The sequence below is a fragment of the Ranitomeya imitator genome, chromosome 6 (assembly GCF_032444005.1).
Source record: "Ranitomeya imitator isolate aRanImi1 chromosome 6, aRanImi1.pri, whole genome shotgun sequence".
Classification (NCBI taxonomy): Eukaryota; Metazoa; Chordata; class Amphibia; order Anura; family Dendrobatidae; genus Ranitomeya; species Ranitomeya imitator.
The window spans coordinates 574,261,550-574,275,919 of record NC_091287.1 but is presented as its reverse complement, the minus strand read 5'-3'; the positions used below and the strand labels follow the sequence as shown (position 1 = coordinate 574,275,919).

Genomic DNA, 14,370 nt, shown 5'->3' with positions numbered 1-14,370 from the left:
CGAGGGCAATGTTGTGGCTTGAGTCAAAGGACCAGCATAGTAGTCTGGCTGTGGCTGTGCATCAGTGCACTCCATGTCAGATTCAACTTGTAATGGGCATGGACTGTTAACTGCTTCACTTTCTAAGCCAGGGACGGTATGTGTAAAGAGCTCCATGGAGTAACCCGTTGTGTCGCCTGCTGCATTCTTCGCTGTTGTTGTTTTTGCTGAAGAGGACAAGGAAGCGACTTGTCCCTGACCGTGAACATCCACAAGCGACGCGCTGCTTTGACATTTACCAGTTTCACGAGAGGAGGCAAAAGAGCTAGGGGCTGAGTCAGCAAGGTAAGCCAAAAGTTGCTGTTGCTGCTCTGGCTTTAAAAGCGGTTTTCCTACTCCCAGAAAAGAGAGCGTTCGAGGCCTTGTGTAGCCAGACGACGAACCTGGCTCCACAGCTCCAGACTTAGGTGCAATATTTTTTTTCCCACGACCAGCTGATGCTCCACTACCACGATCATCATTACCAGCTGACAATGAACGCCCACGGCCACGACCTCTTCCACCAGACTTCCTCATTGTTTTAAAAACATAACCAAAGTAACTTTATTTGTTGCTGTCAAACAACTTACACGGTGACCTATAACTTCAGTATGATTTCAATATCCCTTTACAGGTTGGTGAGACCACAAGGAAAATCAGGCACAATGTTACACACTCTGTTTTCTGTGGCACCAAATCACAGAGATGCCACACACGCAGGACTGTCACTGAAGCGCAAATGTAAATATTAATCTCCCACTGTTTTATTTTTTATTTTATTTTTTTTTCAGGGAGACTTTAGAAACAAAATAAAAAAAAATGATTTTTTCAGGAAGAATTTAGAAACCAAATAAAAAAACAAAAAAAGGCTTTCTATGGCCCACTGAGTGAGAGATGGCACGCTCAGGAGTGGCACACAAGCCCAGAGGCAAATATTTTTCTCCCACTGATTGATGTAGTGATTTTTTCAGGTAGATTTTGGAACCCAAATCAAGCAAAAAAAAAATTAGGCTTTCTATGGCCCACAATTTGAGAGAGAGAGAGAGATGGCACACCCAGGAGTCAAGACTGGCACACAAGCAGAAAGGGCAATATTAATCTCCCACTGATTGATTTATTGATTTTTTCAGGTAGAATTTAGAACCCAAATAAAGCAAAAAAATAAATAGGCTTTCTATGGCCCACTGAGTGTGAGATGACACAGACAGAGATGGCAATCTAGCAGAAATGCCAATCTTAATCTCCCACACAAAAAAAAAAAAAACAGGGAGTGTCCTTCAATTACTATCTCCCTGCAGTAATCTCAGCCAGGTATGGCAGGCAGCAATAAGGAGTGGACTGATGCACAAATTAAATAAAAAGTGTGTACAAACAAAAAAGATAGCTGTGCAGAAAGGAAGGAACAAGAGGATTTGTGCTTTGAAAAAAGCAGTTGGTTTGCACAGCGGCGTACACACAGCAATGCAGCTATCAGGGAGCCTTCTAGGGCAGCCCAATGAGCTACAGCGCTGAGAAAAAAAAAAAAAATGTAGCTTCCACTGTCCCTGCACACCGAAGGTGGTGTTGGGCTGTGGAAATCGCTACAGCACAAGCGGTTTGGGGGTTAATGGACCCTGCCTAACGCTATCCCTGCTTCTGACGAAGCGGCAGCAACCTCTCCCTAAGCTCAGATCAGCAGCAGTAACATGGCGGTCGGCGGGAACTCCCCTTTATAGCCCCTGTGACGCCGCAGACAGCAAGCCAATCACTGCAATGCCCTTCTCTAAGATGGTGGGGACCAGGACCTATGTCATCACGCTGCCCACACTCTGCGTTTACCTTCATTGGCTGAGAAATGGCGCTTTTCGCGTCATTGAAACGCGACTTTGGCGCGAAAGTCGCGTACCGCATGGCCGACCACGCACAGGGGTCGGATCGGGTTTCATGAAACCCGACTTTGCCAAAAGTCGGCGACTTTTGAAAATGAACGACCCGTTTCGCTCAACCCTAGTGGCAACATTTATCTATGGATTTCATCACTGATCTGCCTCACTCTTCTGGTTCCACCGTCGTCTTCGTGGTCATGGACCGTTTCTCCAAGATGGCTCGTTTCATCGCTCTTCCAGGTTTACCTTCTGCTCCCGAATTGGCAAAGATTTTTGTTCACCATATTTTTCGACTTCATGGTCTTCCTTTACATATTGTTTCTGACCGAGGTGTTCAATTTACCGCCCGCTTCTGGAGATCCCTCTGCAAATCTATGAACATTTCGCTTGATTTTTCTTCGGCCTACCATCCACAGTCCAATGGCCAGGTGGAACGTACTAATCAGACCTTGGTAACTTATCTCCGTCATTTTTCCAATTCTCATCAGAATGATTGGTCTGACTTACTGCCATGGGCAGAGTTATCTTACAATAACCATCCCAGCGAAGCCACTAACAAATCTCCATTTTTTTATCGTCTACGGTCAACATCCTGGTCTTCCTCTTCCGGTTCCTCCTGTCTCTACTGTACCAGCAGCTGATCTTCTGTCTAGAGAGTTCTCCAGGGTCTGGCAGGAGACCAAGTCCGCCCTTGAGTTGGCTCAAGTTAGGATGAAGAGACATGCAGACAAAAGACGTTGCGATTCTCCTATATTCCATCCTGGGGACAAGGTTTGGGTTTCTTCTAAATTTATCCGTCTCAAAATCCCTTCACATAAGCTCGGTCCTCGCTATATCGGTCCATTCGAAGTTTTGTCTCGTATTAATGACGTTTCTTACAAACTTAAGTTGCCTGCCTCTCTGCGTATTTCTAATTCTTTTCATGTGTCTCCCCTTAAACCTGTAGTTTTTAATCAGTTTTTCTTCTAACCTTTGTTCTCCTCCGCCTGTTTCCGAGGATGAGCCATGAAAAAACTTAGAGGGAGAGCTCTGTTTTTGGTTGACTGGAAGGGTTTTGGTCCTGAGGAGAGGTCCTGGGAGCCCCTAGAGAACATTCGGGCTCCTCGTATTTTGTCCCGGTCTCTTTCTAGTCTTAAAAAGGAGGGGCGTAAAGACGGGGGTACTGTCATGCCGTTGCTGCCGCCACCTCTCCCCACTGCAGCTCGCCGGGTGCGCGCGCGCGTCGCATTCAGCTCTGCGCGTGCGCACATCTGATTCCTCTGTTGGCGCTCTTTCCTGTCCTCTCCGTCATCCTGGAGGACTGTAACCCGGAAGTAGCTCCCACGCTGCAATGTAAACTGCTTCCTGCTGCTCCTCTGTGCCTGATGTTCATTTGTGTTTACAAGTGCTTCTGGTCGCCTGTGGTCTCTGTGCGTTCCTAGCTCTCTGATCTTGGGTCTCCTCCGCCCTCTGCTGTGCCTGCCTGTTTCCTGTGTTCCTGCCTTGTTCCTTCAGTTCCTTTCCCTCTGGAGTGTCTGCCTGTTTCCTGTGTTCATGCCTTGTTCCTTCAGTTCCTTTCCCTCTGCTGTGCCTGCCTGTTTCCTGTGTTCCTGCCTTGTTCCTTCAGTTCCTTTCCCTCTGCTGTGCCTGCCTGTTTCCTGTGTTCCTGCCTTGTTCCTTCAGTTCCTTTTCCGCTGCGGTACCTGCCCGGCTCCAATATCCTTTCCTTGCTCCCGTCAGCCTCAGTGTCTCCATATTGTCCTGCCAGCCTCCGTGCCTCCGTAGCGTTCCCATCTTCTCCCTCGTCTCAGTAGTTCCGTTCTGTTCCCTCTTTCCCTTTGTGCCTGCTGTGTACCCATCTGATCTCAGTCGACCCTCCAGCTTCCGTGGTGATAGTCCCTCACGGGCCTGCCCCTAACTCTCCCTGTATAGGGGGCGGGCCACCTGGTCAGCTCGTCCGAGATGGGTTCGTCATCACGGTCCAGTGGGTCCACTCTCCGTTTTTCACTGTTTGAATCTACACGCTCTAATAGGACTGCACTCGGGTGACATCCGAGTGCAGCCAGATTCTTACAGAGTCACAGGAACTCTGGATATAGTACACAGTGTACAGGTAATACAGGGATCACCAGTGACATTATACACAGGAGCTCTGTATATAGTGTCAGTGTACAGGTAATACAGGGATCACCAGTGACATTATACACAGGAGCTCTGCATATAGTGTCAGTGTACAGGTAATACAGGGCTCACCAGTGACATTATACACAGGAGTTCTGTATATAGTGTCTGTGTACAGGTAATACAGGGATCACCAGTGACATTATACACAGGAGCTCTGTATATAGTGTCAGTGTACAGGTAATAGAGGGATCACCAGTGACATTATACACAGGAGCTCTGTATATAGTGTCTGTGTACAGGTAATATGGTGATCACCGGTGACATTATACACAGGAGCTCTGTATATAGTGTCTGTGTACAGGTAATACAGTGACCACCAGTGACATTACACACAGGAGCTCTGTACAGTATATAGTGTCAGTGTACAGGTAATACAGGGATCACCAGTGACATTATACACAGGAGTTCTGTATATACCAACGATCCCGAAGTCCCCTGGTAACCAGGGTAAACATCGGGTAACTAAGTGCAGGGCCGCGCTTAGTAACCCGATGTTTACCCTGGTTACCAGTGTAAATGTAAAAAAAAAAAAACACTACATACTTACATTCCGGTGTCTGGTCACGTCCCCCGGCATTCTGCTTTCCTGCACTGACTGTGAGCGGCGCGCCGGCCGGCCGTAAAGCAGAGCGGTGACGTCACCGCTGTGCTCTGCTTTACGGCTGGCTGGCGCGCCGCTCACAGTCAGTGCGGAAAGCTGACGCCGGGGGATGTGACCAGACACCGGAATGTAAGTATGTAGTGTTATTTTTTTTACATTTACACTGGTAACCAGGGTAAACATCGGGTTACTAAGTGCGGCCCTGTGCTTAGTAACCCGATGTTTACCCTGGTTACCAGTGACGACATCGCTGAATCGGCGTCACACACGCCGATTCAGCGATGTCAGCGGGTGATCAGCGACCAAAATAAAGTCCTGATCATTCCCAGCGACCAACGATCTCCCAGCAGGGGCCTGATCGTTGGTCGCTGTCACACATAACGATTTTGGTAACGATATCGTTGTTACGTCACAAAAAGCAACGATATCGTTAACGAAATCGTTATGTGTGACGGTACCTTAAGCTCTATGTAGATACAGGAGGTCAATTCTTCCTGCATAACTCATGACCCTGGCAGGGAGGTGGAGCAGCAGCTGGATCAGGAGGTGAAAAGAGGAATGATAAATGCAGGGACAAGACACTGTTTCTACATAGAGCAGAGAAAGGAGAAGAATTATCTGGGTAGAAGGGAAAATGAGCAATTGTGAGAGCACAGCGCGGTATACTGTGATGACTGCAATATATTAAGAGGATAATAATAATCTTTATTTATATAGCGCCAACATATTCCACAGCGCTTTACAGTTTAACAGTTTCAAACACAACAGTCATAAGTAACAATGTTAACAATACAATAATTAAGGCGAAATAAGCCGCCCCTGCTCGTGAGAGCTTACAATCTACAATGAGGAGGGGGAGATGCAAAGTACAGGTGTGTATTTACAATGATGTATTTACAATGAGGGTCCGGCCATCTTCCGGGGTTGGGGAATAGATGGGGATAGTGAATGGGCTACACACACACACAAACATAACATAACTTTGATTAGTGAACGTGATAGGCCGCTCTGAACAAATGTGTTTTGAGCGAGCGCCTAAAACTATGCAAATTATGGATGGTCCTAATATCTTGGGGTAGAGCATTCCAGAGGATTGGCGCAGCACGGGAGAAGTCTTGGAGTCGGGAGTGGGAGGTACGGATTAGTGCAGAGGTTAGCCGAAAGTCATTTGCAGAGCGCAGTGGTCTGTTAGGCCGATAGACAGAAATGAGGGAGGAGATGTAAGGGGGTGCCGCACTGTGGAGAGCTTTGTGGGGGAGAACAAGTACTTTGAATTGTATCCTGTAATGAATGTGCAGCCAGTGTAACGACTGGCGAAGAGCGGACACGTCCGAGTAACGATTAGTCAGATGGACGACCCTGGCTGCTGCATTAAGGATGGACTGGAGAGGGGAAAGTCGAGTAAGGGGGAGGCCAATTAATAGAGTGTTACAGTAGTCCAGGCGGGAGTGGATCAGGGCGACCGTGAGGGTTTTAGCTGTCTCCATGGTGAGAAAAGGGCGGATTCTAGAGATGTTCTTTAGGTGTAAGCGGCACGAGCGGGCAAGAGATTGTATATGGGAGGTGAAGGAGAGATCGGAGTCAAACATAACACCCAGACAGCGCGCCTGCTGCCGGGGTGTTATTATGGTGCCACCCACGGAGAGGATGAACACAGTGATGGGAGGAGGAGGAGGAAGAAGAGGAGGAGGAAGAGGAGCAGTGTTTTATACCCAGATTGATTAGAGAACTGGATCCTGAACACGTTTGGAAAACTGCTAAAATGCCAAATCTTGCCTCACTGGCCAAATAATACTGGACATAAGTGTATACATATATATACAAAGTGCAGACAGGTTTCCCCACCATGGATGTTACTGCTCTGGAGAGCTCGCTGAATCAGGAGGCCCCGGATGAGCTTCCTCCCATGCAGCACAGAGCAGGGGATTATCTCAGGATCAGCTGACGGTCCCAGTTGTGCCCCATTATCGTGGCTGTACTGGTAACACTGGATTAATCTGCAGGACTCACCCACGAGCTGCTGCCTCAGCTGCTCCATGTGCTGCTCCGAACACTCAGAGGCTTCCTTCATGGCCTCCTCCTTCTGAGCCTCCAGCTGGTGGACCTCCTGCATCAGCTCATCCTTCAGTTTGCCAATCTGAGACTCGTAAGCCAAAATCTGGAGACAGAGCAAGAAGATGGCGACACGTGACTGGTGAGCCGTTCTCTAAAGCAGCGAGGACCACCAGGACCGTCACCGCCCAGAAACCAGAGTGACTGCACCAGACTTGTGGAGAGTAGGACTATGTATTCCAAGAATCTACACAGGACCCACCACTTACAACTGAAGATGGGCACAGCTCACCTCCTCCCATTCCTGCACAGGGCATGCTCACTACGCTCTACCACAGTAGTCAATGGGAGATGTCACAGCTCACCTCCTCTCCTTCCTGCACAGGGCATGCTCACTACGCTCTACCACAGTAGTCAATGGGAGATGTCACAGCTCACCTCCTCTCCTTCCTGCACAGGGCATGCTCACTACGCTCTACCACAGTAGTCAATGGGAGATGTCACAGCTCACCTCCTCCCCTTCTTGCACAGACAGATGATGCCTCTGTTAGGGGAAGGTAAACTGAGGTGCAGTTTATGTGCAGCACAGGGGAGGATTAGTCAGGATGCAGATGATGGGATGTACGGAGGGGAAGGTGCAGATGATGGGATGTACAGAGGGGGAGGTGCAGATGATGGGATGTACGGAGGGGGAGGTGCAGATGATGGGATGTAGGGGAAGGTGCAGATGATGGGATGTACGGAAGGGGAGGTGCAGATGAGGGGATGTACGGAGGGGGAGGTGCAGATGATGGGATGTACGGAGGGGAAGGTGCAGATGATGGGATGTACAGAGGGGGAGGTGCAGATGATGGGATGTACGGAGGGGGAGACGCAGATGATGGAATGTACGGAGGGGGAGGTGCAGATGATGGGATGTACGGAGGGGGAGGTGCAGATGATGGGATGTAGGGGAAGGTGCAGATGATGGGATGTACGGAAGGGGAGGTGCAGATGAGGGGATGTACGGAGGGGGAGGTGCAGATGAGGGGATGTACGGAGGGTGAGGTGTAGATGATGGGATGTACGGAGGGGGAGGTGCAGATGATGGGATGTACGGAGGGGGAGGTGCAGATGATGGGATGTACGGAGGGGGAGGTGCAGATGATGGGATGTACGGAGGGGGAGGTGCAGATGATGGGATGTACGGAGGGTGAGGTGCAGATGATGGGATGTACGGAGGGTGAGGTGCAGATGATGGGATGTACGGAGGGGGAGATGCAGATGATGGGATGTACGGAGGGTGAGGTGCAGATGATGGGATGTACGGAGGGGGAGGTGCAGATGATGGGATGTACGGAGGGGGAGGTGCAGATGATGGGATGTACGGAGGGGGAGATGCAGATGATGGGATGTACGGAGGGTGAGGTGCAGATGATGGGATGTACGGAGGATGAGGTGCAGATGATGGGATGTACGGAGGGTGAGGTGCAGATGATGGGATGTACGGAGGGTGAGGTGCAGATGATGGGATGTACGGAGGGGGAGGTGCAGATGATGGGATGTACGGAGGGTGAGGTGTAGATGATGGGATGTACGGAGGGGGAGGTGCAGATGATGGGATGTACGGAGGGGGAGGTGCACATGATGGGATGTATGGAGGGTGAGGTGCAGATGATGGGATGTACGGAGGGGGAGGTGCAGATGATGGGATGTACGGAGGGTGAGGTGCAGATGATGGGATGTACGGAGGGGGAGGTGCACATGATGGGATGTATGGAGGGTGAGGTGCAGATGATGGGATGTACGGAGGGGGAGGTGCACATGATGGGATGTATGGAGGGTGAGGTGCAGATGATGGGATGTATGGAGGGGGAGGTGCAGATGATGGGATATACGGAGGGTGAGGTGCAGATGATGGGATGTACGGAGGGGGAGGTGCAGATGATGGGATGTACGGAGGGGGAGGTGCAGATGATGGGATGTACGGAGGGTGAGGTGCAGATGATGGGATGTACGGAGGGGGAGGTGCACATGATGGGATGTATGGAGGGTGAGGTGCAGATGATGGGATGTATGGAGGGGGAGGTGCAGATGATGGGATATACGGAGGGGGAGGTGCAGATGATGGGATGTATGGAGGGGGAGGTGCAGATGATGGGATGTACGGAGGGGGAGGTGCAGATGATAGGATGTACGGAGGGGGAGGTGCAGATGATGGGATTGTCATAGATGTAATTGCAGTCTATAAAGCCATCTCATAGGTATCATAGTGAATACTGCAGCAAGACTAACACTTTATTAACCTCTACATGACCATTATGACGAGGATCCTGCTGTGAACAGGTAACTAAAATGGATTGCATTGCATGCAGATCAGGCACAACTGACAGTGAGGCCAATCTCCCAATGTCTTCTGTGACCAGAAGAGCCTGCAGACTGCTGGAGTGCAGGCTCCACTATGAATATTGGGCGTTTTATGCATGGCATAGGTATGACAGATATAAGACGTGTTTTTGGTGTCGTCATGCAGTGGAGAACATAATGCATTATCTTACATCACTGGGCGGTCCCGGCAGCACCTCTAATATCGGACAGATGGATGACAATATCTATGCCATGTTCCTCATCTACGGAAAGACACAATTGTTGTAGGAAATATGGCATTAATATCTCTCACCTGGGACCTCCAGGGGTGAAGATATCAGGGAAGTTGGGGATCCCAGAATTATGTAGAGACTGAGCCACATCACTAACGATCACGGTCATGAGTGACCGTAGGGGAAGTATGTGAGCGTGGCTGGTAATGAAAGCCAATGGCGATCTATGACCAGTGTGAGTCCCGGAAGGTACAGATTGCTGCAGTTCTGCTCGCTTCCCCTCCATAAGAGACAGCCATTTACACAGGTTTAGGGCATTTCTTTTGATTGTTCTTATTATTCTTATATGATTTTATTAAAGATATACAAGATGATACAAAATGCACCAAAAACCACACGATATATACAGTTACATAAGAAAAAAAAAGAACAAACAAAAGAAATATACTAAACGTGTGTCATGGAAATGGCAGCGACTGGTATGAGACAGTCCTGGGAGATGCAGTTCACTAGTCCTGTCTGACCCTGGTCCTAGTTCAGCATCTGCTTTTATTAACCCCTTCATGACCCAGCCACACGTCGGGGTTTGGAAGGGAAGTAGTGACGTTTTGAAATGCAGACTTTGATGGAATGCTCTGCGGGAGTCACGTTGCGTTTGCAGAGCCCCTGGTGTGCCTAAAGAGTAGAAACCCCCCACAAGTGACCCCATTTTGGAAACTAGACCTCCCAAGGAACTTATCTAGATGTGTGGTGAGAACTTTGAACCCCCAAGTGCTTTACAGAAGTTTATAACGCAGAGCCATGAAAATAATAAATACGTTTTCTTTCCACAAAAATTATTTTTTAGCCCAGAATTTTTTATTTTCCCAAGGGTAACAGGAGAAATTTGACCCCAAAAGTTGTTGTCCAGTTTCTCCTGAGTACGCTGATACCCCATATGTGGGGGTAAACCACTGTTTGGGCACACGTCGGGGCTCAGAAGGGAAGTAGTGACTTTTGAAATGCAGACTTTGATGGAATGGTCTGCGGGCGTCACGTTGCGTTTGCAGAGCCCCTGGTGTGCCTAAACAGTAGAAACCCCCCACAAGTGACCACATTTTAGAAACTAGACCCCCCAAGGAACTTATCTAGATATGTGGTGAGCACTTTGAACCCCCAAGTGCTTCACAGACGTTTACAACGCAGAGCCGTGAAAATAAAAAATCATTTTTCTTTCCTCAAAAATTATGTTTTAGCAAGCAATTTTTTATTTTCACAAGGGTAACAGGAGAAATTGGACCCCAGTAATTGTTGTGCAGTTTATCCTGAGTATGCTGGTACCCCATATGTGGGGGTAAACCACTGTTTGGGCACACGTCGAGGCTCGGAATTGAGGGAGCACCATTTGACTTTTTGAATACAAGATTGGCTGGAATCAATGGTGGCGCCATGTTGCGTTTGGAGACCCCCTGATGTGCCTAAACAGTGGAAACCCCTCAATTCTAACTCCAACACTAACCCCAACACACCCTTAACCCTTATCCCAACTGTAGCCATATCACACCCCTAATCACAACCCTAACCCCAATACACCCCTAACCACAGCCCTAACCCCAACACACCCCTAACCACAACCCTAATTCCAACCCTAACCCTAAGGCTATGTGCCAATGTTGCGGATTCGTGTGAGATATTTCCGCACCATTTTTGAAAAATCCGCGGGTAAAAGGCACTGCGTTTTACCTGCGGATTTACCGCGGATTTCCAGTGTTTTTTGTGCGGATTTCACCTGCGGATTCCTATTGAGGAACAGGTGTAAAACGCTGCGGAATCCGCACAAAGAATTGACATGCTGCGGAAAATACAACGCAGCGTTTCCGCGCGGTATTTTCCGCACCATGGGCACAGCGGATTTGGTTTTTCATATGTTTACATGGTACTGTAAACCTGATGGAACACTGCTGCGAATCCGCAGCCAAATCCGCACCGTGTGCACATAGCCTAATTCTAAAGGTATGTGCACACGCTGCGGAAAACGCTGCGGATCCGCAGCAGTTTCCCATGAGTTTACAGTTCAATGTAAACCTATGGGAAACAAAAATCGCTGTACACATGCTGCGGAAAAACTGCACGGAAACGCAGCGGTTTACATTCCGCAGCATGTCACTTCTTTCTGCGGATTCCGCAGCGGTTTTACAACTGCTCAAATAGAAAATCGCAATTGTAAAACTGCAGTGAAATGCGCAGAAAAACCGCGGTAAATCCGCCATAAATCCGCAGCGGTTTAGCACTGCGGATTTATCAAATCCGCAGCGGAAAAATCCACAGAGGACCAGAATACGTGTGCACATACCGAAACCCTACCCCTAGCCCTAGTTCTAATCCCTACCTTAGTGCAAAAAAAAAAATAAAAATTTCTTTATTTTATTATTGTCCCTACCTATGGGGGTGATAAAGGGGGGGGGGGGTCATTTAGTATTTTTTTTATTTTGATCACTGTGATAGGTTTTTTCACAGTGATCAAAATGCACTTGAAACGAATCTGCCCGCCGGGAGATTCGGCGGGCGCACTGCGCATGCGCCCGCCATTTTGGAAGATGGCGGCGCCCAGGAAAGAAGACGGACAGACCCCGGGAGGCTCGGTAAGTATGATGGGGTGGGGGGGGGGGAGCACGGGGGGGTGGATTGGAGCATGGGGGGGGTGGATCGGAGCACGGGGGGGTGGATTGGAGTGCAGGGGGATGGGATTGGAGCACGGGGGGAGCGGACAGGAGGACGGAGGGGAGCGGAGCAGTGTACCGGACTGATCGGAGGACTGGGGGAGGGGGGGATCGGTGGCGGTGGGGGGGTGGACCAGTGTTTCCAGCCATGGCCGATGATATTGCAGCATCGGCCATGGCTGGATTGTAATATTTCACCAGTTTTTTAGGTGAAATATTACAAATCGCTCTGATTGGCGGTTTCACTTTCAACAGCCAATCAGAGCGATCGTAGCCACGGGGGGGGGGGGGAGAGGGGGTGAAGCCACCCCCCCTGGGCTAAACTACCACTCCCCCTGTCCCTGCAGGCCGGGTGACATGGGAGTTAACCCTTTCACCGGATCTGCAGGGACGCGATCTTTCTGTGACACAGTATATGCGTCACAGGTCGGATTGGCACCGACTTTCATGACGCATACGCTGTGTCACAGGTTGAGAAGGGGTTAACACACGTTACCTCCATATTCCGCCCCCGGTGACTTACAACAGGGCTGTGGCCAGATCTTTCAGAAAAGTATGGGATCCCCAACTTCCACAATCTTCACCCCTGGCGGTCCCAGGAGGGACATATTATGGTCATATTTCCGATCACGATTTTATGCTTCTATAGATAGGAACATAGCATGGATATGACCAAAGATACCCAGATGGGGGTGGGGGGTTCACGCAGATCCCAGCGCTGTTTTGTGATAGAGGAACACAACTCTGCTGCCTCCAAACGTCAGAACATTTGCCTGACGGGTGACGGACGAGGCGGCTCCCACTACTAGGCCGGATAGTGGGGGCTCGCAGTGAGCGCATGGTGTATACACCTCCGATTTCAGCACATGGAAAATATATATATCAGGGTCACTGGCAGGGTGGTAGCAGGGAGATGTGTGTCACTGCGCTTATCAGCGTCAGTGATATGAATCCAGAGCATTTTTCTCCAGCACACTGCGTGTTGGGACGGCCAAGTTGCATAAAGGAGATGGTTTTATGTGGACCTTCATAGAGCGGGCGGGAGAAGCTCCACTTTATCTCCCCTGGCAGACCTGCCAGGACCTGCGTGAGGTCATGATCATGTGATCTATCACATGATGGGAAAACACAAGCTTAGGATTAAATCAGCGAGCTCTACAGGCAGCCTGCGTTTGGCTAGCCAGGAGAGAGGAGCCTCCAGAGGCTTTGTGGCTCGCCGATCACAGACTGAACCTGTGCTGCTCCAGAGCGAGGCGCCACCCGCACAATTCGGACTGTGTGGCTGCATTATTGTTTTCCTTTTATTGTTTTGTTCCTGTTGTAGCCAGAAAGACTGAGTTCTTGTTCCCATGGGTTGGTTTATGCTGCCTGACAATAAACCAACACTGACTTAAATAGAAGGTGTTCCCATTTTTTCTACCTCTCTGTGCCATCACTAGCTGCCACCACCAATCATTTATATAGACCAATTGGACACCCGTTACAGGCAGTGTATGGCTTCAGGGTGCGGTTTACAGAGCAAGAGGAACAGAGTTGTTACATTTTATATTTAATCCAAAAAGTAGGCAGTGTTTACAAAAATATAAAAAAAAGTTACAGAATGGGATCAAAACAATACGATATATACAATTACACAAAATAAAAGGAATAACGAAAGAAAGTCACTAAACCTAATGTCACGGAAATGGCTCAAAGCTCAGCGAAGCAGTTTGATTTGAGAAAAATGGACAGAACCTCCACAGCGAACTATGTCTTCCGAGTATTGACAATTGACCCAAACTCAGATTCTGCTTTTTATTAGCTCATAAGTTACACCCACATACCGTCTCTTGAGGACATCATTTGGGGCAGATCGTGGGATGTGCTGGGTATGTTAGAATTTTATGAGATCCCCATCTTCCAGGATATCGTCACCTCTGAAGGTCCCAGGTGTAGATATTTAGACTTCATTTTTACCATGATTTTACCATTACATAAAGACCAAATATGACAGGTATAGCATCATCTATAAGCCGGTTATTCAGTTAGAGGGATAGTAGTGGCCCTATAATATCTGTTCGTTCCTACACTATGATGCCGAAAATCTATATTGCATAAGTAGGGCAGCACGGTGGCGCAGAGGTTAGCACGGCAGCCTTGCAGCGCTGGGGTCCTGAGTTCTAATCCCACCCAGGACAACATCTGCAAAGAGTTTGTATGTTCTCTCCGTGTTTGCGTGGGTTTTCTCCGGGTTCTCCGGTTTCCTCCCACATTCCAAAGACATACTGATAGGGAATCTAGATTGTGAGCCACATCGGGGACAGTGATGATAATGTGTGCAAAACTGTAAAGCGCTGCGGAATATGTTAGCGCTATATAAAAATAAAGATTATTATTATTAAGTATTGAATAAA

At 48.9% G+C, this 14,370-nt stretch overlaps 1 protein-coding gene across 1 annotated transcript in view; it reads right to left on the bottom strand.

Annotated features, from left to right (window-relative positions):
* Positions 1 to 14,370, bottom strand: part of LOC138643520 (kinesin-like protein KIFC3) — a gene marked incomplete at its 5' end in the record, with an annotated part of 110,477 nt that overhangs the window by 75,003 nt on the left and 21,104 nt on the right. The window contains one exon of the mRNA XM_069732419.1: positions 6,658 to 6,805. Coding sequence (XP_069588520.1) covers positions 6,658 to 6,805 — 148 coding nt within the window. The remainder of the gene's footprint in view (positions 1 to 6,657; positions 6,806 to 14,370) is intronic.